This window comes from Neopsephotus bourkii, unplaced genomic scaffold, assembly GCF_033783945.1.
Source record: "Neopsephotus bourkii isolate Nb327-2 ecotype Australia unplaced genomic scaffold, CSIRO-AGI_Nbou_v1 NB_354, whole genome shotgun sequence".
Taxonomy (NCBI): domain Eukaryota; kingdom Metazoa; phylum Chordata; class Aves; order Psittaciformes; family Psittacidae; genus Neopsephotus; species Neopsephotus bourkii.
Window position 1 is genome coordinate 369,468 of NW_026900860.1, and position 26,600 is coordinate 396,067.

The 26,600-nt window shown below is 48.4% G+C and overlaps 2 protein-coding genes and 2 long non-coding RNA genes across 11 annotated transcripts in view; 1 reads left to right on the top strand and 3 right to left on the bottom strand.

Moving 5' to 3' along the window:
• The window catches only part of UBR2 (ubiquitin protein ligase E3 component n-recognin 2), a 55,422-nt gene extending 51,649 nt beyond the window's left edge, over positions 1 to 3,773 (bottom strand). For 3 of the 6 annotated variants that reach the window (XM_061348316.1, XM_061348315.1, XM_061348313.1), the window contains exon 1: positions 3,647 to 3,771. In XM_061348316.1, the coding sequence (XP_061204300.1) occupies positions 3,647 to 3,724 (78 nt within the window). In that variant the 5' untranslated portion in view covers positions 3,725 to 3,771. Of the gene's footprint in view, positions 1 to 3,646 lie in introns of all 6 variants that reach the window. The other 3 variants (XM_061348314.1, XM_061348312.1, XM_061348311.1) reach the window with 3 other exon arrangements.
• Positions 3,774 to 15,549: 11,776 nt separating this feature from the next.
• On the bottom strand, positions 15,550 to 16,560 carry LOC133209598 (uncharacterized). The gene is made up of 2 exons (XR_009724689.1): positions 16,188 to 16,560; positions 15,550 to 16,083 (listed from the first exon to the last, which is right to left on the bottom strand). It is a non-coding gene; the product is annotated as an uncharacterized LOC133209598 (long non-coding RNA).
• Positions 16,561 to 18,741: 2,181 nt separating this feature from the next.
• LOC133209622 (uncharacterized) lies at positions 18,742 to 20,191 on the bottom strand. Its single transcript, XR_009724700.1, has 2 exons — positions 20,100 to 20,191; positions 18,742 to 19,517 (listed from the first exon to the last, which is right to left on the bottom strand). It is a non-coding gene; the product is annotated as an uncharacterized LOC133209622 (long non-coding RNA).
• A 20-nt stretch (positions 20,192 to 20,211) lies between these two features.
• TRERF1 (transcriptional regulating factor 1) overlaps positions 20,212 to 26,600 on the top strand; it is a 99,712-nt gene continuing 93,323 nt past the window's right edge. For 2 of the 3 annotated variants that reach the window (XM_061348317.1, XM_061348319.1), the window contains exon 1: positions 20,483 to 20,767. The gene's annotated coding sequence lies outside the window, so the exon portion shown is untranslated. Of the gene's footprint in view, positions 20,456 to 20,482; positions 20,768 to 26,600 lie in introns of those variants that run through there. The other variant, XM_061348318.1, reaches the window with a different exon arrangement.

Genomic DNA, 26,600 nt, shown 5'->3' on the forward strand with positions numbered 1-26,600 from the left:
GACGAAGGCTGGAGCAGCCTGTTCCTGAAGGATGCACCCCATGGAAGGCACCCAGGCTGGGGCAGTTTGAGAACTGCAGCCCATGGGAAGGACTCTTGTTGAAGTTCATGCAGGACTTGTCTCCTGGGGAGGGACCCCACTCTGGAGCAGGGGAAGAGTATGAGGAGTCCTCCCCTGGGGAGGAAGGAGCAGCAGAGACAACGTGTGATGAACTGACCACAACCCCCATTCCCATCCCCTGGGGCACTCGGGGGGAGGAGGTGGAGGATTCAGGAGTGAAGTTGAGCCTGGGAAGAAGGAAGGGGTGGGGGGGAAGGTGTTCTAAGATTTGGTTTATTTCTCATCATCATCATCCTGCTGTGGTTTGACTGGTAACAATTCAGTGTCCCCCAGTGGGGTCTGTTCTACCTGTGCTGGTAACTGGTGACTGTCTCTCCCTGTCCTTGTCTCAACCCATGAGCCTTTTGGTGTCTGGCTGAGGGGGGGCAGTGACAGAGCAGCTTTGATGGGCACCTGGTGTCCAGCCGGGGCCAACCCACCACAATTCTCTTAATCAATGAATTGTAAAAAACAATGTTGACAAAGGTGTTTAAAAGCCAACAGACAAAGATGTGCAGCTGCCATAAGCCACGGAAAAACTCGCTACTCTTGCCAGTTGTTGTTTGGGATTTTTCCCCCTTGAATACACACAGACTAAAACAACCCTCTAGGACAACATTTGTTTTATGTCTGCCTTATGGATTACAACTTTATAAAGGTTCAAACTGTAAATTAAGGTTGCAAGGCTTTTAAAATAAACAACTGGGAGCAAGCCCATAGTGCAAATGTGCACTGATTAAGTCCTGTGTTACATAAACAGCCTTAGTCTGCCATTTCTCATTGTAAATATGACAACCAGATACCCCCCGGCAACTTCAGAACAAGAATTTGGAATCAACCTAAAACTGTACGTGGAAACCAAGAATTAATTATACCAAAACAAGTGGGTTTGGTAATCAAATGTTACAGCTTGATTTACTCTGAATTATTTATGACTTACTCTAAAGAAGTTATGATTGAGACAATGGTTGTAGTAAGTTCCTTAAGATACAGCCAGAGGCAGCACAGCACTTAGCCCTTGGGTTTTTTAACATATTGTTCACTTACTAATATTAATTTCATTACTGATCATTAATTTAGTGGGCTACATTTTCTAAAGCAGAAATTGATACCAAGAAAACCAAAGCACAGCCCTTCATAGCCTAAAATGCTTTCTCTTTGCTTGCCTTCCCTTAAGTTTGAATCCTTAAAATCACAAACAATCTCCTAAATCTTTCTGTATTGATCAGTTATTTTTATTCAGCCAGCTTTTTTCCCAAGGAAGTCCATGGGAAAAGGTTGCCAAAAAGCCACATCCAACAATCCAGAAGTTCACAGAGAATCTCAGCAGGATCCAGAGAACACCACACAAATGGATAAGGTCTTCACGACTGCTTATTTCCCCCTAGCTCATTTATCTTTTCCTCTCCTTTCACCATTTGTGCCAAGTGTCTCCTACCACCAGGAACTGACCTAATCACAGTGAAACTCAGTTTGTTTCTTCTATGTTTTCCATTTAATAAGATCATTTTTAGATTATTTTCTAGGGCACATGTTATTACACCTGCATTTTTCTCAGGAAAAAAGAAGTACTTTTAATTCCAGCTTTTTAATGCAGCAATACACTACTGAGTTCTACCTGCCACATACACTGTGCACATTAGCTACCCTACAAGCTCAGACAAATACCTAGCCAGAGAAAATTCTTGTTCCTCAGGTAAACAGCTTTCCCATCCCCAAAAACTCTGGGAGTAGCTGCCTGAAAGTTAGGTGTGGCAACACTGAGCGTCATCACACCTAAACCTCTTTTGCAGCCAGTTCTACACACATAACTGTGCGTAAGGCTTTGAAAATCAGCTCCTGGCTCAAGGAATACCAGAAGGCAGTACAGGCTACTAGGACAAGGAAACAGGAAAGCAAGACAAAGGACTGTTGTGCATGTAGAACTGCGTATGTCTGCTGTGCTGCCAAGGAGGCACCGGATTCCAGCAAAACTACTCAAAATGTGGCAATCTCTTCTTCAACAAAAGCATTTTGTATGCAGGCAAGTTTGCAATTGGTGTTTGTCTTCTCTTCCAACCTGAAGTCACACGGCAGAAAAGCTAATGTTCCACTCTCCCCAAAGAGGGAACTATATTCCTTTTCACTTCCTCCCCCTTCATTCTCCCGCAGCATTTTTTGACTGCCCTGGAAAAGCACTGACCAAACAGTCCATCAGGGCTTCTATTAAATCCACATCTAAAATAAAGAGATATTAGGAAAACAAGACATGTAATACAAATAAGCCAATTATAGCTTGTGCTAGTGATGACAGAGGATAAAAATGAGAGAGAAGTGACCAAATTTAAGCTGCTGCTTGTACCTGTAGCAAATTCCTAAATGTGTTCCACTTTTGCATGTTTGCCTTGGGCTAATCTACAGTGTGACCCAAAAATAATCTGCTACTCACAAAGACAAGATAGTCTGAGCTTAGTTTGGGCTACTTTAGGAAGTGCTTCATGAACTATCTGGCTTGCTATTGAGGGGAAGGAAGCCTAATCCTGGAGCTAAACTAGCTAGGATATACCTAAGGAAGCACATTTGGCCATCTGATCTCTGTCTGCACTGTAAAGATACAAGCGTAATCTGAATTCTAACACAGCACAGAATCATGGCATGGCTAAGGTTGGAAGGGACCCCTGGAGCTCATCCAGTCTAACCCTATCTCACATTTTCTCCTGGAAAGCAATCAGTGTAATTCTCACTGAAATACACGCAGGCAGTTCTTCGTGTTCTTAACCTACAGATATGCCCATGAGCAGACCCAGTGTTTTAATACATAAACCCAGTTCCTCAAATGCACAAGTGTCTGGCATCTGTACCAGAAACAAAAGTTTCTCTGAAAACTTCACCCTTACTCCACTTTCAACTACTCTTTATAGAGGCGAGATAAATGTATTAACACCAGTAGATTACTTCAACTATTACATCGATTTCATTACTATTTCCTCTGCAAACGCCCCATTCCAACAGCCCTAAGCTTAACGAGTGCAAGCCTTTGTTAGAAGGGCATCTTGAATATCCAAGAAAAACCCTGTAAACTCAGCGCTACAAAACCTTATTTGCGGGCAGACATCGACCTAAATAAACCGGGGAGAAGGAACCTTCTCACGTCAAGACACGACTGCAAGCGAAAAGGCAATACAGGAGACAGGAGGAGGGACCTTCTCGGCTGCCTGGAGAAGGAAAGAAGCAGCAAGCGAAGGAGCGAGGTCCTGAGCGGCGGCCGTCCTCGCCCGCCAAGCCTCGGCAGGGCTCTCCGCGCTGGGCGGCTGGCTGGGAGCTGCCACAACAACCGGAAAAGCCGGCTGTGCGCTCCGAGGGACCCCGCTGCTGCAACAGCAACGCCGGCGACAAGAGCGGGCCGAGGGCAGCGGCACCCCCAAACCCCGCTCGGCCTCACAAACAGCCCCCGGCCCGCAGGGCCCCACCGCCGGCCCGGCAGGACGGTGCCGGCCCCGCGGGCCCCCGCACCTTTCTCTCCCCGCCCCAAGCGCTTCTCCCCCCGCCGGGCTGGGCCGCGGCTTACCACGGCGATCTCCTCGGCGGAGCACTCCAGCAGGCTCTTGTCAATGGCCTGCACCTCCGCTTCCAAGTCCGCCGCCATCTTGCCCCCCCGTCCCCGCTCCTCCTCCGCCGCCGCCGCGGCAGGGACACCCGGAACCGGGCCGGGCCGCGCAGGCAGGGAAACCCGCTTCCGCCCCGCCTCGGCCTGACGTCACGGCCCGCGGGGCACGCTGGGAGCTGTAGTCTGGCGCCGGCGCATTTACCCTCAGCGGTCAAAGAGGAGGCGGAGCCTGCGCCCCCCGGCCGCGCTGTGGGGCTCTGAGGCGCTGGGGAGGGCGGGCGGACGCGGTCCGTGGCCCCGCTCGTTTCCTCCAACGTTGAGAGCAAGCCGGCTGTCCCCGCCCGAGGCTGAGGCCCGTTCGCCCTGTCAGTGCTGCCGGTGGGCGAGGGGCCAGGAAGGGCTTCGAGGAGGCCGCCCCTGCCACACCCTGCCTGAGTGAAAAGGAAACCTGAAACCCGCTGAATGAGGTGAATCATAGAATCACAGCCATGTTTGGGTTGGAAGGGACCTTAAAGCTCCTCCAGTCCCAACCCCTGCCACGGGCAGGGACCCCTTCCACTGGAGCAGCTTCCTCCAAGCCCCTGTGTCCAACCTGGCCTTGAGCACTGCCAGGGATGGGGCAGCCACAGCTTCTCTGGGCACCCTGTGCCAGCGCCTCAGCACCCTCACAGGGAAGAGCTTCTGCCTTAGATCTAACCTGAACTTGCCCTGTTTCAGTCTGAACCCATCACCCTTTGTCCTATGGCTTCAGTCCCTGACGAAGAGCCCCTCTCCAGCATCCTTGGAGCCCCCTTCAGGCAATGGAAGCTGCTCTGAGGTCTCCACTCAAGATTCTCCAGGCTGAACAGCCCCAGTGTTCCATACAGGAGGTGCTTCAGCCCCTGATCATCCTCATGGCCTCCTCTGCACCTGCTCCAGCAGCTCCAAGTCCTTATGCTGAGGACACCAGCACTGCACACAGTGCTGCAAGCGGGGTCTCACCAGAGCAGAACAGAAGGGCAGGATCACCTCTCTCAACCTGCGTGTTCGACTTCAAATTGGCAACTACAGCTTTAAGACAAATGTTATTCTAGTGCAGAAGCTATAAACGCTGTCACCCAGCCGTCCCCTGCCTGGCTCCCCCAGGGCCCCGCTCCACCCCAGCTGAGCCCTGCAGCCCAGCCTTGCTCACTGCGGTCGAGCTTCAGGTGTGCGAGTTGAAAAAACAGTCACCCGTAAGAAGGCAAACAACCGCCCTCCATCATTTGTTTCATTATGGTTAATACAGGCTCTGCTTCTGACGAAAACCTGTTGTACCACTGCTGTAGCCACGGGCTTGTCTGCGTGTCGGCGCCGCGCCACTGTAATTACAGCCGGGCCCAAAACCACACGGCACCGAGCGGCTGCGTGAGCCATGCCAAGGGCTTAACACCACACCGTCCTTGGGGAATTGCTGTGTGGACCTAAGCATCGCGCGCAAGCCAAGTGCTATTTCCACCTTGCACCCGCTGTCAGCCTTCACAGAGGTGAGGACCTACCCTGCAGGAGCCTGTCCCAGCAAACCCTATGAGGAAGTCTCTGCTCAGGCCAGTTTACACTCCCAAATCTAGACAGTGCAGGGGAGGGGAATGAACAGGCAGGAAAGACAAACCGAGTTGTAATTGCCTGCAGTGCTAGCCAAAAATGGCCATAAATGTTCCCTTTTGCCAACCAGTGCTAACTTACAACAAAACTGTGCATTTAAAGTGATTCCCAGCTCACAGCTTATATTCTGTATCATGTTTAAATGTTCTCATAGTGCACCTGCAGAGTTGCCTTTTCCTTTTTCATCTCATTTCTCTCTTCTTCCTTTTCCTCTTTCTCCTCTCAACTAATAATTTAAATATTGAGCTACCCAGGGGAGATAACATTATCTTATGCGTGTGCAAGCAGTTAACAATTACATCTATGGCCATATATATATGAGAGAAGGTGGGCTGTGTGCCATTGCCTGGCTACTCTTGAAGAGATTTAACGTTCCCTGCATCAGGGGGCAGCAGCACACTCGCAGATTAGTCATACTATATAAGTGCTTGTTTCTGAAACCTCAAGGGTTTATAAATCACCACATTCACTTACATACTGCATTTGGGAGTTCTGGGGAATTCTGAGATGAAGGGAATGTGCACTTCTGGAAAGACTGATGGCAACAACTGGAAAAGATGGGTTTAACCAGTGCTAGGAGGGAATCATTGAATGGTAAAAAGATGGCCTTTATGATATTAATTTTATCACCTAATACTCTAAGAATAAGCATAATTTCCATTTGTCCCTTACTATATGCAGGGTCCATCTTTTTACTGTCTTTATCTAATTTTCCACTTTCTGAGCAATCCTTCTTAGAACACAGCAAATAATTATATATTCCTCAGAAGATCGGTAAAGCCCACGCTGTTTCTCATTCATGTGCTGTGGATGCTTAAGGAACACAGCACGTGATGCTTCTTTGGAGCAAGGCAGAGGGTAAAAGAAAGCTGTAGGATTTAATTGTCTCTCCTTCTGGGCTGCATGAAGAAAATGATAGAACAATCATAGAATAGTTTGGGTTGGAAAGGACCTTCCAAGTTCATCTTGCCCACCCCCCTGCAATGAGCAGGGACATCTTCGACTACATCAAGTTGTCCAGAACCACATCCAGCCTGGCCTGGAATGTCTCCAGGGAGGGCACAAGCCATCCTGGGGATAAATAAATCCTGGGCTTTAGTGGTGTGAAAGGCATCTTATTTTACCTAGAAAGGTGGGTGACCCAAAGAGAAATCAGACTACAAAGCCATTATTTCAATATAACAACTTCCTGGGTATCATTGTTTATAACTTTGGGTAGAATGTTCCATAACTTTTAGCCTGTGCCATTAACTTCATAAGCAAAGATATTATTCAAATTCAGGGCCAAATTCAGGGTACAGCAGACCATGCTCCAAACGGGTGCTCTGCCTACAGAAATGATTGTCATCTTGGCTGGGTACTGCTTGAATGTGCTCATCTTCAGGGCCTGTTGCATTTGTGGCTAGGAATGGGTGAAATCGTAAGGTAAAGGGATGTTGGAGGGAAATTTTTAGTGGCTGGTTTGCTGCCGTGTTCACTATACCTTAAATGCAGTCCAATTACTATCACTGTGTTAATTGAAATATAAATAGAAAAACGTGGCATACCTAGGCTGCAGGGATAGATGTCTTCTTTATAGACTCAGAGAAATAAAACACTGTTTAATTTCCCCCACATCAATGGAGTTTTATGGCAATCATTGTGAAAGGCAAGTCTTGTGAAAGGTACATATCCTGGTGCATTTGAAAAGGCATTAAACAACTTCCTTGTGTGCTCTCTAAAACAATCCTGCAGTTGTAACTTCACTTCAAAGTTGAACTATTAAAGCAAATGACTGGCACTTTTCTGCATTAAGTTGATATTACGTACCTATGTCTAAGATCATCACCTTGCAAAGGCATTTGGATCTCTTTAATCTTCACTAAGTCCACCAAATGCAGCGATATCTAAGTGCAGGGTCCAGGTTTATATTGTCAGTGACACTAATTTGGATAAATCAGTTTGCTTAGCAGATACTGAGTGACCAACATAGTGATTTTTATATAGCAAATAGGACTTTTTAAAGCCACCACCACCATCACCATCATCAGTGCCGGAGGTGGTGGGTTTGTAATCACCCTCTCCTACATCGTCTTCAGATAAATTCAGATGGCAGTTCTTTTATTTCTGTGCTGCCAATCCCAATGACAGATGATGCTGAGCAAAATAGAATTTTGCCTGTGATAATGTTAATTAAAAGATGAATTGTGAATGAGGTGAACAATGACACCCAGTACTTGGTGGATTGATAAGACATAGCTCGCTAAGCAAGACATTGTTCAGAACAAAAGAGCCCATGGAAATCTGCAAACACAGGTTATTTTAGGAATTTGGTTCAGAATTAGAGGATTAAAAATACTATCTGTCAAACTGTAGGTGATTCTTTGTTCCTTGGAGGCAGTAGTGCTGTAATATCAGCCCTTTCAGCAACAGAGCCGAATAAGCTTATTTCTTTCCCCTGCTTTTATCTTAGCGTGCTTTTACATTACATGTGTGCAATGTTCTAAACATGATGTCAAAAGAAATGATTTTAAAAAGGTACTGAAAGCAGATGTATTGCATGATAACAGTGAACACAGGAGACATAATGGAAAGCAGAAAGATACTGTGGCCATCTTTTTGCCTGGTGAATGCTCTCCGCAAGCCTGGCAAAGGCAGTTACACAACTGATTTTTATTGCATGAGGCAACAGCAGTATTGCTAAGCAGAACGATGTGTGGAATTAGAAAGCTTCTTCCGCCCTGGAAAGGAACTAAAAAGACAGAGGAAGGGTTCTCCAGGAAGAGAGCAGGGCAAGAGGGTGTGCGCCTTCATTAGTGGATCACATCAAGGTGGTGTGATTTATTCTCACCAAGCAGTGGCTTAGGAAAAATACAGTGCAAACTGAATCCATGATAATTTCACTTCTTTCTGCAGTGTAACATGTCACCAGTCTAGAGCTCAGTGGTAAATTACAGCACCAGCCTCTGAAAGAGATGTAACAGGAGCTAAGGGAATAGGCAGTAATGAGGTGTACGAGGGGAAAAAATAAACACAGGAGTGAAGGGAAAAACCCCACATGTGTCAAATAGTGCCTGAACTCATTGGTTTATACTGTAAATTCGGAACGATGCTGGTGTATATTCAGACACAGCAGTAAATACCAGGAAGTCTGTGAGCTGGTACCAAGAAAGCCTACATGCGTGGTGCATGGGTGGTCAGCTTTGACACATAGGAAGGTGCAAGCACCACCTGAAATTGTTGCTGTAGCTGTCGCCCTTCCCTCTCTGATGCCGATGAACAAGTATGCTGATGGTGCAACAGGCTTGTCACTTGTGTGGTTGACTGTTTTCAGGTTGGCAAACTTACTCTTGAGACTTCTGCCCCTCGTCTCTGTATGGAGGAGTATGCAGACAGGTAGCCACCCCTATGAAGTGTAATTGTGTGTGCTAGGATGCTGAAGGACCAGACCTTGAAAACCCCTGCACTAAGAAAGAGCAATCATAGAATCATAGAATCAACTGAGCTGGAAAAGCCCTTTAAGCTCACCCAGTCCAACCGTGCCCCAGCACTGCCAAGGCCACCCCTAACCCATGGCACTGAGGCCTCGTCTCCACGGTGTGTGAACACTTGCAGGGACGGTGCCTGCAGCCCTGCCCTGGGCAGCCTGTTCCAATGCCTGAGCACCCTCTGGGGCAGGAATTGTTCCTCCGCTCCATCTAAACCTGCCCTGGTGCAGCTTGAGGCCGGTTCCTCTTGTCCCATCCCTTGTTCCTTGGGAGAAAAGCGCACCAACTGCAGCACAAGAAAGTGAAGTAGGCTGGTTAAGCAGTGCTGCTGCTACAGGAGAGGACCTTTTGAGTCACGACCACTGCGGTGCCTGCTTCGCAGGAGTCCCAGCCTTGGGCAGAAGGCAGAATCTTGCTTTTTCCTATGTGCAGCACTAGGTGGCAACAGGCTGCGCAGCCATGGCCTCTGCTGCTGCTTCCACTTCAAGCCCTCAGCGACTCCCACTCTCTCCCAAGTGCACCCGGAAGGGTGTGGGTGGTGGCACTGGGGGAACCATCCGACTTCAGAGCTTTTCTATAGCTCAGGCTTTAACTGTTCAGAGAGCAGCACTTAGGAAAATTCAACACAGTTTGTGAATGTCAGCTGTTAGAAATGTGCTGGAGAGAGGCTCATCATCAGGGACTGCAGCCATAGGACAAGGGGTGATGGGTTCAGACTGAAACAGGGCAAGTTCAGGTTAGATCTAAGGGAGAAGCTCTTCCCTGTGAGGGTGCTGAGGTGCTGGCGCAGGGTGCCCAGAGAAGCTGTGGCTGCCCCATCCCTGGCAGTGTTCAAGGCCAGGTTGGACACAGGGGCTTGGAGCAAGTTGCTCCAGTGGAAGGGGTCCCTGCCCATGGCATGGGATTAGGACTGGATGAGCTTTAAGGTCCTTTCCAACCCAACCAGTCTGGGATTCCATGATTCTAAGATGAAAAATATGCTGTGGAATGCCTGGGGCTGTGGTAGGGCCTTGGGTGGTAGGAGAGGCAGGAGAGGGACAGAAGCAAGAGTGGCCCAAGGAGTCTCCCTCAGAGGTGCACAGCAGGACAAACACAACTGCACTCATGCTTTGGCTGAAGAAGCCAGAGCAACCTCCTCTAGGAAGGCCCCTGCCTCCAGCACCGCAGAGGAGCTTCTAGATGGACACCACAATGGTGACATTTGATGACATTGCTTGTTCTTGGCTGATAGAGACAAGAACTGATACTGAACCGCTGGAGGAAGAGTTCCTGGCTCCATGTCAAACACATTCTTAGAATCCTAGACTCATGGAATCAGACAGGTTGGAAAAGCCCTTTAAGCTCACCCAGTCCAACCGTTCCCCAGCAGAGCCAAGGCCACCACTGACCCATGGCACTGTGTGAACCCTGGGCAGCCTGTTCCAATGCCTGAGCACCCTCTGGGGAAGGAATTGTTCCTCAGCTCCATCTAAACCTGCCCTGGGGCAGCTTGAGGCTGTTTCCTCTTGTCCCATCCCTGGCTCCTTGGGAGCAGAGCCCAGCCCCTCCTGGCTCCATCCTCCTGTCAGGCAGTTGTAGGGAGCCATCAGGTCCCCCCTGAGCCTTCTCTTCTCCAGCCTAAACCCCCCAGGTCCCTCAGCCCTTCCCCATCACACTTGGGCTCCAGGTCCTGCTCCAGCCCCTCAATGTCTCTCTTGTAGTGAGGGGCCCAGAGCTGAACACAGGATTTGAGGTGCAGCCTCACCAGTGCCCAGTGCAGGGGACAATCACTGCCCTGGCCCTGCTGCCACACTTGTGCTGACACACGCCAGGATGCTGGTGGCTTTCGTTGCTGCCTTGGCACAAGCTGCTTATGTTCAGCTGGCTGTAGTTAGACAGGGGATGCATAGAGGAAACAGGAACATAGGAACATAGAGCCCAAAAGCAAAGGCAGGATCAATGAAGGATTTATCTGGGAATATGAAAATGCTTTGAACAATGGAACCAACTCTTCTTCTTTTCCCCTTCATTCGCACAACGAAGCAATTTTAAATTAGAACAGGTTGTAACAGATTTAATTTAGATCACCATGGTGCCTGGTGTAGTGCCACAGCTTTCCCCAGTTTATCTTTTTCCCTGATTTTAAAGGGCTAACCAGGTTTTACATCGTGAATCTGTTACAGCATGTATAGCTGCTAGACTGTCCTGACCAATTCGAGTTCTTTTTCTGCTGCCCCATGATTAATTCTCTTAGATAAAACTACTGAAATACAACCAAAGGTAGAAATAGAAAGCATTTAAGTGCTGTACAGCCATGATTTACTCTGCGGGGATGCATTTAACGCTGTCTCCAGCAGAACAGCTTCATCCGTTTTCCAAACATTCATTTGTTTATTTCAAGATTAGTCTCAGTTATAAACAGACATTAAATCACCTCCAGGCCCTAATACGTTGTAATGAAGTATTGTAAACCATGGGCTATGTTGGTTTAAACAATGTAATCAGAAAGCAACAATCCCGTTTTCTCCTGGTTCTTGCTGGCTCCCTGACTTGGTCTCTCTATTCAAAGAGGAGGTCTTTTTAGTCTGTAAATGTCAAGGTCACTCAGAGGTCAAGTTTGTGCTTTTGAGCCGTGGTTCCTTTCAGGTTATTGCCTTTGTTTTATTACTGAAAGGAGCCATCCATTTTGGCATATAGAGCAAAGGAGTCATGTAATCCGATTAAAGACAAAACCAACAAGTCCGAGTAATGGGGAGGGGTTGACAATGGCACAAAACCCCCCTTTTTCTGCCCACGGTTAAGCTTGTGCTGAGTAATTAATGGTCCTTCTATGAGCCTGTCTACACTGGGAAAAGTGCCTAACTGGTTCTCAAAACACTCACTGGAAATCTGGTTACAAGCATGGCCCAGGGCCCCTTTTAGTCAAGCTCATGTCCTTCTACTGTGATGCTCAGGCACAGAGGGGGACAGAAGCAGCTACCTGTCACCTTCCATCTCAGAAGGAGCCAGGCACAATCCTAGGCAGAGGGTCCCTGGAAGCAGAGAGACTTGAATTAACAAGGAAGAAGGAGGGAAACATCGGTAGGGAGTTAAGGATAAAAGGAGGTTATTAGAAAATACACTTGCTTTGTTGGCAGTGGAGAGAAGAAGTGGAAAGCAGGCTTACAGCATGCAGGTTGGGATGTAGCTGGATCATTATGTACTGGGCCTAAAATCTAGGACATGAAGAATTAACTCCAAATATATCACCGATTTCCTGATGGAGAATGTTTGTGCATAGTGCAAGGTCAGTAGAAGGAAAAATAAGGAAGAGGAAACAAGATGGAACCAGAGGTTAAAATGGAACAAATAAAGCGCAGGATCATTTAAAGAACACTGGCCTCATAGGGGTATCTACACAGAGGTAACCGAGGGATAACGGGATCAGATGTAGGCTATGGGCTTGCAACGCTGTCAGCTCTACTTGTCACTTCTTTGAGGACAGTCAGCTATGGAATGTGAAAGCTACTGAGGCTGTACAAACCCCAGGTTTCATAAACAACATTCATAACATTATTTTCACATCCCTCAGACAAGCATATAGGTTATCATAACTTCAACATCTCTGTCTGCTGGCAAGACAAGACATTACTGTCCTAGAGCGTATGCAAGCATATGAACTGACTGGATCCGTTACTAATAGAAAGAGACGAGCTGATTGAGAGCGCAGATAGCAATTGCAGATAAGATGAAGAACTGCATGAGATGTAGGTAGGAATTGCAGAAATGAGCACCAAACCAGACATGTGATTGAGCATACTAAACGTTACAGAAGTGGAAATGGGAAGCACAGTAATCTCCATTCTGCAGCTTGTGAAACAAGCCTTACAGAAAGCCAGAGTGTAAAACTTTGCAGCCTCTCACACTGCAAGGGCAGATAGACAGTAAAGATGCTTGGAACTTCAGTATGGAACAGGTCCAAGATCTTCAGATAGCCTTGTAAAAAGAAGGGAAAACCACTGGCACACGCACTAGGGAAGGACCTCACACAGGACTGCTCCTTAAACACAGGCTCAAGAGGTTTCAGCAGGCACTTCAGCAAGAATGGCCTCTATAGTGGTGCATCAGACTGCTCAACAGCAGTCTGGAAGAAGCCTCACCCAACCCTGGGTTTTCTCCTTGGGTTGAGCATATCTTAAGGCCACAGGTTCAGCTGAATAATTAGGGCTGAATTTATGTTCTTGTCTTCCTTTGTTCCCAGCACAGCACACCAGAAGTGCAAAGAAAGTGAAATACACCCACAAGTCCCCATGTGGGGATTTCCTCAACTGACAGACAACCAGTGCAGCTCCTTTGCCTCCCTTGGGGGTGCAGAGGAATTATCAGTGTGGCAATGGCCAGTACCACTGCTTGCAGGTGAGTCAGTGTCACCTTTCCTAGAATTGTAGAATAAACCCCTCTTGTTGTGAAGGGCCCAGAATTGAGCACAGCTTTGGGACTCTGACCAAAATCCATGGAGTTGAACCTGTCCTCTCAAGGGGGTTTAGAAGAGATGTCTGCACAATGAGAGGACATAGAAGCTGTAAAATATATACCCAGAGAAACACAAAGTCTTGCCTTGTCATCGTTAGAATACCCGAATGAAGTGAAATGGATTCTGCAGAGAGCAACTAAAGCAAATGTTGATTTGAGAAACCTCTTTTCCCTCCCTAGATGTGACTCCCCATGTTCCATCAAGCTTTACTAGCAGGCTGGCAATGCTGTGAGTGCCACAAAGAGATGAGCCTTCTGGTCCCTAAGTCATCACTAAGTCATCTGGTCCTTAGCTATCACTAATGGGCTCGAGGGAGGTCGCAGATACAGGAGGACAAGATGGTACCACACATGCCTAGAAGAAAACTTTGGAGACTTTTAGAGGAAAAAAGAGTTCCCTATTTGCACCATTAACTCTCTTTTCAACAGAACAGACCCAAAGGCTGAGACTTTCAGTCTCACAGACCTAAGCTTGCATCTGGAGGTTTACACTGAGGTTGTCTGGGGGACCCTCTGCTTCATTTCCCAACTCCTGTATTTGTTTGGAGACTCACAGGCTCTTTGAATGGGATGGAGATGGTTTCTTCATCTCTAGGAGTAAAAATTGTCCATCAGAAAGCACACTGTAAGAGTTCACATGTCTACATATCCCTGAATTTACTGATCATCTGCTGCCCTTCAGCTGCTGCTGGCGGCAAAACCATCTCAGCTATAGAGCAGATTGGATTTCCTGCACTATCAATGTTGCTACCCTGCCCTATCAGGGTCTCTTGCAGCTCCCTGTCTTACTGCAGCTATAGAGTAACTCCATCACATTTTCTGCTTTCTGTTTTTCAGCCTAGCTCTCACCTCCTCAAGTGTTCTGGGGCCACCAGACAAAAACACTGGCACAGAAATGTAAACGTGCTTGTCTTCAATGGTAATGGCACTCCCATCACTATAAAAATGTGAAACTATACAGCTTATTTTAATTTAATGGTGCAAAGTTCCCTACATGACTATAAACAGAATATACTGCACATACTGGCCATATAAGCCTTGCCACTTTAGTTAGTATTTTTTACATCATGACAGCTGTATTCGCACTGTTTCAGGGGACAGTCTGACTGCTGTCACATAGGGAAGAAACAATTCAGATACAATGTGACCTGGAAGTAACAGGTACATATAATCATAGAATCCCAGAATGGTTTGGGTTGGAAGGGACCTTCAAACTCATCCAGTTCCAGCGCTTGCCTTGGGCAGGGACACCTTCCACTAGAGCAGGTTGTTCAGGGCCAATATGAAATAGAAAACAGAGAAACTGCTGCAAGAAGGGGGATAGGATGACTTGGGATGGTTCTGATCAGAGGTGGCTGCCTGAGGTCACTGAAATTCACTACATGCACTGAAAAACCTGAATCTTGATCTCAGTTGGCAGAGTGGTCTTGGCCATGCTGCATACTGTGGTAGGGAACTGCACTGACTTAATCACATCTGTATTGAGGTATTACCCTTCTGTTACAGACAACTTGAAGTTAGGGTGCCAGACTCTGTTCTACGCTCCTCACACATCTTTTCCATAACTGTTTACCTTGATCTTTACAAGAGTTTTGCATACAATTAGCTTCATTTTTCCTCATTTTGCCTCTTTTTGCATATGTCAATTTTACCACGTAGCATTTTTAAAGCCAAGCAAAAACAATTCACAAAGACTGGTGGGGGCATTCAACACAAATCAGAGGAGGCACTACCTGAAATCTGTTCCTATCTTTCACTGCAGCTCAAGTTGGCAGTGTCTCTGTAAAGGCAGTTTCAATTGAAAACTGTAATGAAATTGAATCTGTATCTCCAAACAGGGCTGGGTATTTCTTTCTAGTAGTACAGCAGCAGGACATTTACAGTAAGGTGTGCTTCTTCATGCAGCAGTTTTGAGCTACTACCACCGGGAGTGCACAGAAACCAGGAGGACAAAACTTCCTCCATGTCACTCAAAGCTACAGTCATCTCCAGCGGGGCATAAACCTTATGGAAAGATACTGGTCTGTCTTTAAGACATAACACAGTGCAGACTTAGGAGACTTGGTTTCATCTGTGGCTGCTTTCCTGGATGATGTCGGACCACCTCTGTTCCCCAGTTTACCCATCTGCAATATGGGGACAGTGTTATTGACCCCTGAGTGTAAGACCCTGTCTGATCTACTCATACAAAAAGCTGTCACAGAGTGAGTGGTTCCAAAGGTCAGAACAGCTCAAACCACAGCATCAGCTTAAAACCTGGAAATGAGTCAAAAAATTAAAAGATGAGATTTTCACTCATGTTTGATAAAGATACACAAGTGTTCTATGTTTATGCAGTCATCATTAACAAACGTATGGAATATAATTTACAGATGTATATACCACACACATTGTACGTTTATACATAACACGTCAGTGCATTCTATAAAGCATTTCTTCTTTTCTATCATGTGGAGAGCCCCACAAACTGGAGCGCTGTTCACTAGGATGTGATCCCGCAGGATGGTCCATGTCACTGTATCTCTCACATGCACATGCAGATGCCCACAGATTGTTCCTGACAGCATGAGAGTGTAAGTGCCTCATCCAAGAGGAAGGGAGCTGACACAAAGCAAATGAAGCAAAAATGTCCCCTTTAAAGCTCCCAGTGTCTCCAGCTCACTTTCCTCTCTAGGGCTTGCATATGGTTGCAAAACAGTAGTAGTGTCATTGAGAGACAATCTCGGAGTCGTCACTGTTTCTAACTGTCCCATCTGTAACTTCTGGACCAAAACATTCCAAAGCACTTCACAGGCTTCACTTTGTTTCTGAGCATCCCTGCAAAGCAACAAAAGTAAATGACTGACTAAATGCAAGGGATTCAGATGATACCAACTAGTTTATTAGGGAAAGAGGCAGCAGTGTCATGCTGGAATACTCACAGACTGAAATGAAGAAGCAAGGAGGTGACCAGTGAATACACCAGAACAAGGGGTGGCAGAGGGTGTATTTGCCAGTTCTGGAGATCTCTGTAATGACTTTTCTTTATTTTCAGGAAAATAAACTTGAACTAAGCAGGTTACAACCTCACTTATAAACACTCCATTCCACATTATGGAGGATGCCAGGTTCTGAGACCAAACTTGCTTCGAATTCCTGTATCAGTAACACTATATGGCTCGAAATCTCCTCATTAAACCAAAATAAAGCCTATCCAACCAACTTGAATAATTAAGATCTGGTTATCATTTTGTAAGATAGCAGTCACAATTCAAAATTCAACCTAGAAACAGGCATTGAGAACTAAGAAGTTGGATGGACATCTGTTTGGCTGTTGTGACTTTTAAGATACTTGCATGAGAGTGATTATCATTAGAATCCTAATGGGGTTTTTTTGTAATGACTGAGAAAGTTGGGGTTGTTCAGCCTGGAGAAGAGAAGCTGCGTGGAGGCCTCAGAGCAGCTTCCAGTGTTTGAAGGAGGCCTATAGGGATGCTGGGGAGGGACTCTTCGTTAGAGACTGTAGTGACAGGACAAGGGGTAAAGGGTTCAAACTGAAAGAGGGGAAGTTTAGATTGGATATAAGGAAGAAATTCTTTCCTGTTAGGGTGGTGAGGCACTGGAATGGGTTGCCCAGGGAGGTTGTGAATGCTCCATCCCCGGCAGTGTTCAAGGCCAGGTTGGACGAGGCCTTGGATGGCATGGTTTAGTGTGAGGTGTCCCTGCTCATGGCAGGGGGGTTGGAACTGGGTGATCTTAAGGTCCTTTCCAACCCAAACTGTTCTACAATTCTATGACTCCAGCTGTTGAACAAAGGTATGCTGCCTTCTACCACACTCACACCAAATTTTCTTAAACATTAGCTTTCCTGGAAAGGCCACAAATTCAAGGTAAAGCCTCCTGGTAAAAGCTATGGTGTTTGGGAAGATAATGACACAGCAGTCCTGGGTCAGAAAGGAATGAACCAGGAGGATGATCCAAGACCTCTATCGCTTCTAAACTTCTGCAACTCTTTCATTTCTAAATCAGCCCAACTTAGAAAAACACAAAATTCATAGAATCATGGAATGTTCTGGGTTGGAAAGGACTTTAAAGCTCACCCAGTTCCAACCCCATGCCATGGGCAGGGACACTTTCAAACAGAACAGCTTGCTCCCAGCCCCTGTGTCCAACCTGGCCTTGAACACTGCCAGGGATGGGGCAGCCACAGCTTCCCTGGGCACCCTGTGCCAGCGCCTCAGCACCCTCACAGGGAAGAGCTTCTGCCTTAGATCTAACCTGAACTTGCCCTGTTTCAGTCTGAACCCATCGCCCCTTGTCCTATGGCTGCAGTCCCTGATGAAGTCCCTCCCCAGCATCCTTGTAGCCCCCTTCAGACACTGGAAGCTGCTCTGAGGTCTCCACACAGCTTCTCTTCTCCAGGCTGAACAGCCCCAATGTTCTCAGCCTGTCTCCATATGGGAGGTGCTCCAGCCTCTGAGCATCCTCGTGGCCGCCTCTGGACTTGCTCCAACAGCTCTCAATTCATTAGTCTCTAACAAGAACTGGACAGAGCAATGGCACATACCAGAAGACATTTGTTGCTTTGCTGCTCTTTCTAAGTGGTGGGAGGCTTCAGGAGGTTTCCAGCTAAGCCACCCTGGCAGCTTGCTGCTGCAGCAGCTCCCTTGGACCTCACCAAAATGGCAGGAAATTAACCCAGACAGGGAGAGGGAAGAGCCTTCTGCCTTGGTGAGATGCACCAGCTCCACGGGGCAGGGAGGAGAGAGCAAGGTCTCCCTCTTCTGACAGCAAGCGGGCGGCTGAGCCAGCCAGGACTTCACCGTGGCTTCAGGGCTCCCGTTGCTCATCACTTATCAGTGCCGAAGTGGTGTTAAACGGCACCGCGACAAGCCCATAGAATTACTCTGAGGTTTAATACTGTAATATGGTTTGTGACTCAAAACCAGGCAGATTGATACTTAAAGCCTTGAAAATTAGAAGGAGGCTCAGGAAAACTGAGAACATAAATTAAGGCTTTGTGCTTTTGATGGACACCAGTTGATGAATTGCAGGGTACACAAAGAATGCAGTGCGGCTGTAGCCAGGCCCCCAGTTCTCTTGAGGTGTTAACCAAAGCTAAATGAACTACTTGACTTCATTCAGAAGAGTTTTGTGTAGCTAAACTTGTTACAGCAGAGGAAGACGGGTCCAGTTTGTAGTATGTGAAAAGGCTGCTTAAGAATGACTCTCTGTTTGAATTTTAATAGGACATTTGCTCCTGTTTTGAGAGTTACAGGACAAACCTGAGTGTTTCAGGTAACCCACGTCACACCTGGCCAATTCCACATGGAATGGTTTGGACTGATAAGCTGGGCAAGTCCAGAAGCTGAGACAGACCTAGAAGGGCTGCGTTAAAGCCCACTGCTTATTTTCAAAGGTAATTTTGGGAATCAGAAGCAATCTGAGCTATTCTGGGTTTCAGACCAGACACAAAAAAACAAACTGAGGCAAGGCACATGTTGAGTTGTGGTTTTAATTCTATTTTCAACCTTGTTTCTATGACTTAGGACTCCAGCAAGCAAACAAGCCAACCATTGAATCCCAGACTCAGCACAGCCTTTGCACAGCTCAGCACGGGCAGTTACAGTATCTGAATGGTATTTTGCACTTAAGTAAAACTAAAATCAGAAAATGGCTAGCTGGCTGGGAAAAAAAACCCTCCAAAAACCTTTCTCTTGATGTTTTAAGCAACTGAGACCTTTGCTGTAGCACAAAGGAGTTTAGTAGCCGATGGGTGACATCATACTTGTTCACTCTTGCTCCAATCTACACTGCAAATCAAAGCAATCTCATAAAAGGTTAAATTATTAAGAGCAGTGGCCCGGTGGAAGTGCCATGCAGCCAGGAAACCAGGATGACCATAAAAAAGAAAATTAAGCTGCTGGTAACCATTATAATGCAAGGCTGAATCCCAAACGCTAAAACCAAAGCCCTTTTTCTGTTCCAGTTATAACCCTTCAGAGTGCTGTTGGCTTTTTTCTCCCTTCTCTGAAGGCAGAAGCAGGCCCTGTAACCACCCCTGTTTCGGTTTCTCTCTTCCCAGCCATGGTTTCTTACACTAACTTGTCATTGCCCGTGAGCTTGAACAGAGCACTGCGTAAGCTGTATGCATCACATAGCTGCTCCCAGGATGCAAAATCCTTCCCTGCAAGGGAACATTTTGGTGCAGTCTAATGCGAAGTCTGAGCTCCAGGGAGGCAGGACCGATGAGGAATGTCACCGTGCCGTTTCTGTACAATGAAAGACGAAAGAAAACGGTGATTTAAGTCAACCAGGGGCAAAGCTCCGTGACCACAGCAGCAAGTTCCTACAGGGCTCGCTCTATGAGAGAATTAACTTCCACATTAACGCGAGGCGCAGCAGCCGAGGCCGCGGGCAGCGCGGCAGCTCTTACCCCTCACTGGGCCGAGCCCCTTCCCGCACCGAGCCGAGTCCGTCCCGCACCGGGCCGAGTCCTTCCCGCACCGGACAGAGCCCCTTCCCGCACCGGGCCGAGCTCCTTCCCGCACCGGACAGAGCCCCTTCCCGCACCGGGCCGAGCCCTTCCCGTTGAGACCGCGCCTCCACCGCAGCTCCCACTGTCCGGCTCCGGCGCCCCGGCGCTGTGGGAGACCCCTCGGCAGCATCGGGAGCCCACCCCGTCCTCCTCCTCCTCGCCCCCATCCCCTCACCGGCGGGACCCCCCCCCAGCCCCAGGGCCCTGCGGCATGCGGGAGCCCTCGGCAGCCCCTCGCCCGCCTCCCTCCGACTCGCGGCTCCGGCCGCCGCTGACAGGTCTCCGCCGGCGGCCCCGGCACCTGCGCTGCGCTCACCGCGCTGAGAGGAGGAGCCGCCGGGCCGGCGGAGCGGGAGGGAAGCGGCGGCGGGCGGCGGGCCCGCGGGGTGGCGGGTGCCCCTCAGCCCTCAGCCCGGCCGCGGCGCCGCCGACACCTTACTTCCTGCTTCGCTACCAGAGCCATCGCGGCGGAGGGATCCCGCCGCCTCCCGCAGCCTCCTCCCCCTTCTGCTTCTGCTTCCCCCCTTCCCTCTCCCCTGCGAGGGAATAATTTGACAGCAATTTGCTGACACCGGGGTTTTTGGGTGTTTTTTTTTACCCTTCTTTTTCTTTCCCTTCCCCGCACCGCGGACCCGCAAAGGCAGCGCGGCGGCGCGGGGAGGCCGCGCTGAGGTAAGTGCCTCTGCCCGGAGCCTCCGCCTGCGCCGTGCGGGGTGCGGCGGGCGCCCGCTCCGCTCCGCTCCATGTGCCGCCGCCCCGGGGTGGGAGCGGGCAGCGGGGCCGCGCCGCGCCGCGCCGGGCCGGGCCGGGCCGGGGGGGGAGTATGTTTCCTGGCGGAGCGATATTTGTTTACAGGATGAGCGTCGCACTGTAAGTGCAGTAAGGACCGAGCCCGGGCAGCTCTGTCATCAGTTCATATCGCGATTGCGCCCTGCTCGCCGACACACGCCCCGCGCTTGCACTTGTTGCAGACTTCCCCGCCAGGTAGGGCGAACGCGTCGCAAGTTTCGGTTTTGCAGGAGCCGGGGCTGCGCTGGGAGGGAGGGGATTAAAAAAAAAAAAGAGAGAAAAGGGGTAAAATAGAAAGTTTGCAGTTTGCGGCTCACTTTCGGTGTGCAGCGCCCGGGAGGCGAGGCCCTGCTGCTGCCTCCTCCTCCTCCGCGGCCGCCGCGGGGTGCCCGGTACCTGCGCGGCCCGGGCGGGAGGATGGAGGGTGCGGGTCCCGAGGCGCCCCGCCGCGGCGCTGCTCCCGCTCCCGGCCACGAGAGCGGCGGGGAGGCGGGGAAGGGCGGCTCGGCGCGGCGCGGCGCGGCTGGGCGCGGAAGTTGTGTCCCAGCGGTGGTCCCACCGCCCCTCGGCCCGGCCCCGCCGGCGATAGCAGAGGCAGGCGCGACCCCTGCGCTCGGCGTCCGTGTTAGGGATGAGGCGGCCCCCGGCTCCCTTCCGTGCGGCCGGGGGAGAACTTGGTGTGGATGAACGCGGGTGTCTGCTCCTGATGGGTGCTGGGGGGTGCGGGAGGGCTTTGCTTTATGGCCCGTCAAAACGGGGGGGAGTGAGTAAGGGGGGAACGAGCAGCAGCAACTCTTGGCCAGGTGTTTAAGTACCAAAGAGGTGATTTGCAAGTAAGATTAATTGGCAGTTAACCAGTTAATAAGTGGATAATGCCTACTCATCCTTCTGCTGACTTTACAGAGTGGTTTGTGCGGCTGCTGGTCAGCTAGGCAGGCTTGGCTATCTGAGATGGGAACTTGGTGGGTCCAGGAGAATCTGACCCGTGCCGGCTGTCCTAGTGCATCAGCCCCGGTCGTGCTTCAGGTAGCTCCTGCTGAGGCTTATAGGTGTTTGCAGCCTGATACGATAGTGGCAAAATAAACACGATGACCCGTAACTAAGCTATTGATGAAAAACGATGCAAAGTGCTTCACACCGTGAGGAATGTTTTGGGCAGGTAGTCACTGGGGGAGAAGTTGTGTCTCTTTGACAGCTATAGTTTGACTGTAAGTATGGGAAGAGGGGAGAGTTCACCCAGCAAGCTTGAGCCTGGGCTGCCCTGCTGCCCATACCCGCAAGCTCCCCGGACCTACACGGTGTAGGATGATGTGACCCGGCCTTGCAGTGTTGGTGTACATGCAAACCCTTTCTGTTTGCTGTCAGCTACTTGGTGGTCTTGTTTGGATGCTAACTGGGATCAGAATGGAGCCGTTTCCTTAATGCATCTACCTAGAAATAGCCCATTGCACTCTGTTGAAGTGGCAGGCCTTGATGTGCCCTGGTTGGTATGTTACCTTTTTCCCTAAGGCTTGTCTGAGGCACATACGTAACATCAAAGGTGCTGCTTCTCCAATGCTGTGTCCACGCATCATATGCATTGTGGAATTTAAGCTATGCTGTTTTGCTTAAAGGAAACAAATGTTGTAAGGGCATAAGAAACGGTATGCAGTTTTGGTGTCCCCAACATCAGGATGATGTGGAGCTGTTGGAGCAAGTCCAGAGGAGGCCAGGAAGATGATCAGGGGCTGGAGCACTTCCATCTGAAATGGGCCTGCAACGATGCTGGAGAGGGACCCTTCATCAGGGACTGCAGCCATAGGACACGGGGTGATGGGTTCAGACTGAAACAGGGCAAGTTCAGGCTAGATCTAAGGCAGAAGCTCTTCCCTGTGAGGGTGCTGAGGCGCTGGCACAGGGTGCCCAGAGAAGCTGTGGCTGCCCCATCCCTGGCAGTGTTCAAGGCCAGGTTGGACACAGGGGCTTGGAGCAAGCTGCTCTAGTGTGAGGTGTCCCTGCTCACGGCAGGGGGTTGGAACTGGATGAGCTTTAAGGTCCCTTCCAACCCAAATCAGTCTGGGATTCTATGATTAAATGTATTTGTTTACAATTTAGATAAGTGATTTTTCATAGAAAGAAAATATGTTGTCTGCATTTGTCTTCTGTAACTGATACTCTGATACAGTTTGGAAAAAATTAAGGCTTAATTATACCCTGCTCAAAAGTTCTGGCACAAATCAACACTTTTAGGATCTGTTCTGCCACCACCGATAAGTGCCTTGTGTTTCTAAAGCTGGGATGCTCCAGAATGGATCTGAGCAGCACTGTCGGCGTGGCAGCCAAACCAGCGGTTCCTGAAGAGCCAAGAACGCTCAAATTCCTGCACTTCACTGTGGAAGCTGGCCTAAGTGAGGAGTATGGAATCGGCCTCTTGGTGAAATAAGGCCAAAGCTTAATCATACTGCTATCAGTGCATGTCCTGCTGTTGGCATCCCACCGTGGGAGAGAGGAAAAGAGGCCAGGAGGTAGCTGGGTAGGCATCCTGCCTCCAGTGTTTGCATCACCCCTGCTTGGCCCAGCAGGAGCATAAATAAACCACACTGTGACTAACCTCTGCCATTGACTCGTGTTGTATTGGGCACACCAAAAAGGTCTCCATGTCTTACCCACTTAACGTTTCTCAGTGTTCACGTTACCACTTGTGACCTGTCTCTGAGAATACTCCACTATGCATTTAAGACCACAAATGAGTCCTTGTGTGAGGTTTGTTTCGCTTTTTGGGTAGCGCTCAACTAGTCTAGGTAGGTAAAAGGAATTCCCGGATTTTAAACTCCAAGCTTGATTACTTCTTTTGTGCTGGCCATTCGAATTCTCCCGGTGGTACAGTGAGGCTTGCCATCATAAACTGAGCTTCTAGCTTGGGCTTTGGCAGGGAGTATGACAAAAGCATAAGAAGAGCAGTCCTGTTGTACCCAGTAGGTTTCCTACAGCAGTAAGCTAATGTTTTGCTCTGAATGTTTTCATTGTATTTTAATCTGTTTTTGTTTGCTCTAACCAAATGAGGAATGTGTCACTTGAAAACTTACTCAGCACAGTGCTCAGGAAGGCTTTTCTCTTCCAGTACTGCAATGGGACAGTAGTAAACTAAAGCAGAAGGGCTCTGTGATCCGTGATGGCAGTACTGCAATGGGACAGTAGTAAACTAAAGCAGAAGGGCTCTGTGATCCGTGATGGCATTGTGAGATTCTGGGAGGTTGTAGCTCACATTTTTATGCTGTGTCATCGTAATTTGCAAGATAAGGCAGTTTCATTTGTGAAAATAAGAGTAGAAATATGTTTATTTAGGAAAAAGCAAGCAACAGTTAATAGAGATAAAATAACTGTTGATATGGAAACAGGCTTTTTTCTCCCCTTGTGTTTTTTTTCTCGGGGGGGCTGCATAGCTTCCAGTGAAAAATTACCATCAGAACTGTTATGTTTTTCTGTCCCTAAAATTAAGGGATCTTTTTGCCTCCCTTCCACCTGTAAGATGTAGCAGAAGCATCTTTGAGTGCAGGTGTGAATTCTGCCGTGCACTGGGCTATTTACATAGCCTGGCTTCATGGCACTGCTTAGAAGAGCAGATTTACTCTACTCACAGAGTTACTGCGCTTACACTTCTGCAAGTGTGAGTATTTGTAGGGTGGGGTGTGAGGAGGCTGCGCTTGGAACTCAAATAAAAAAAGGCAGCAGCAAATTCCATACGTTTTGATGCATTTGGAGTTCTAAAACATCTTCTTAACTTGTCCAGCTCTGAGAAACCTATTATTGTAATCGATTGCGGGGCCGGGAGGGGAAATGGGGCCTTCTAAGATAAAACCAAAAATAGCACATTCAAATATATTTTAAGAGAAGCGGCTCTTCCTTCAAAGAGTAGGGCTGAGCGTGGCTCAAAGGGAGGTAGCAACAATTTTATCAGAGTGGGTTTGCTCTGTAACTTTTAGCTTGAAACCAGACAGGGTTAAGAAAATCCATTGTATTTGCTTCTGAGCATCTGTGTGCCAAGTGATCTTGTAGAGCTGGGGGTGCGGGGTGTAACTCCTCAGATCTGGAGATGCTGAGGACAGGGACTTTGCACCATCACCTCCTCGCTGCTGCGTTGTGTCTCCAGGTAGCGCATGGTCCGGCGCGGCCGGGAGGACGATGTAAGTAACACAGTCTGTTGTCGGGTTGCATTGGCGTTGGTTCCTGTTGGATATTGGTGTCTGTGGGCAGAAGGAAGGGTATTTGTGACAGCAGTTCATTTTCTCTCTCTGCCTTGGCTGTGTTGCTCCGTGGTGGCGCGGGCTCATGTGGCCCTGCTCGAAACAGCAGCAGAAACTAAAAAGACATTGATTTGTGTGGGGAAAACCTGGTTATTATGCTCAGGTTACAACCTGCTGCTGCAGGAACTCCAGGGCAAATGCATCATTGATGTGACTTTCTTCTCAAGAGGATAATGGTTTGGGGAACCTGGCACATGCTTTGTGTTACCCTGTAATAGGGACTGTAAAAGAAGTTTAAACTCTTCATATTAGAGCGGGGATGTTGCAGGGGTTTGGAGTTGTGTAGTGCTGGGTGTATTTTGAGGTTCGGAGTGAAATGAGTCTTGTGGTTTCAGCTTACTGTATAACAAAGAGTAACGTGTTTCACACAAACAGCCCACCTAAGTTTTCAGAGTTGACTGATGATTTGCTCTGGAAAGACCCAAAATGCTGCTCTGATGGTACAGACTCAAAAGGTAGCTGGTTGCTGATACTTTACTTTTTTTTTTCTGTTTGAATTTCTTTTTGGTTCATCTCTCTCTGATTTCCAGTCCAAACTCTGTTAGAATTTCACACAAATTGGTGATCTTCAGCTGCCAGGAGCTCACTTCCCAGGCACAGGGCTCCAAGGGCCGAGTTTCCCTACCCCACTCATTCACCCTTTCTAAACAGCCATCCTGGGCCTTATCACTGATTTGTGCTGGTCTTTTGAGTTCAGCAAGGAAATGGTTGTTGTCTTTCCCCTCCCTCCCCTCATCAACTGCTCATGGTAAGATTTTTGATAGAGCCTGCATTGTGATATGTCCTTGAAGTGCAGTGCTGCAAGGTTTTGTTTTGCTTTGTCTTTTTTTGCCTCTTTATGTTCGGGCTTCATTACAACCAGAGCAAAGCGAGATTGGTGCAGATGATGTTTTTGATACCTGGGGTTGGTTTCTTTGTCATTTGTTAAAAATCTCATGTTTATTAACGAGGAAAAGCTCAGGGTCGGGTGCTAAAACCTCCAGCTAACCCTGGAGCATAAAGACTGCAGACGCACGGATTGGGAAAGGATTGTCCCAGCAAAAGAGGTATAAGAGGAATGTTATGTTATCGGCAGCCCCCTTTTTATGAGGTCCCTGACAGTGAGAGGTTTTTGTTCACACTGGCTAGAGCAAGGCTCTTAAAGGACAGAGTCCATTTCGGGTGCTTTCATTTCAAGTGAGTATCAGATCCTAAAGAGCTGCAGCATATGGGGAAGAAAGGACCCAACCCTGTGAAACAAGAGGCTGTTAAGTTTAAAATGGGCTAATGGCTGAAGTTCTCTGTAATTTTGGTCTTTGTTCTTCACACCCCCACCCCCCCCCCCCCTTTTCATTGATGGGGAAGTTTCATTTCCTTTATTTATATATTTATATATTTTTAGTGTATGCGTGGGGGAGGATAGGAAGGAAGTCTGTGTTCTACTTTTTAAATATTAAAGAAAAAAGAACCTAATGCCGGTATGTTTAGAAATAACCTTAAATGCATTCTCCCCTTTAAACCCCAAATTCTGCTGGTAAAACAGGACGTATTAGGGGACTAAAAGGTTTTGCACCACTTCTGTGTGGGGAAGAGTCCCATCTGAGTTCCAGTTGTCCTAGGAAAAAAGTGCTTTTCCCACTATTGCCATGTTTCACATGCCAAATCAGAACTTGAAATGCCTTTTCCTAGAAGGACCTCTATTTACATTTGGAGGGTTATGCCAATTCCAGCTCCATTAGTAAGGCTGTATATCAAATTTTATGTTT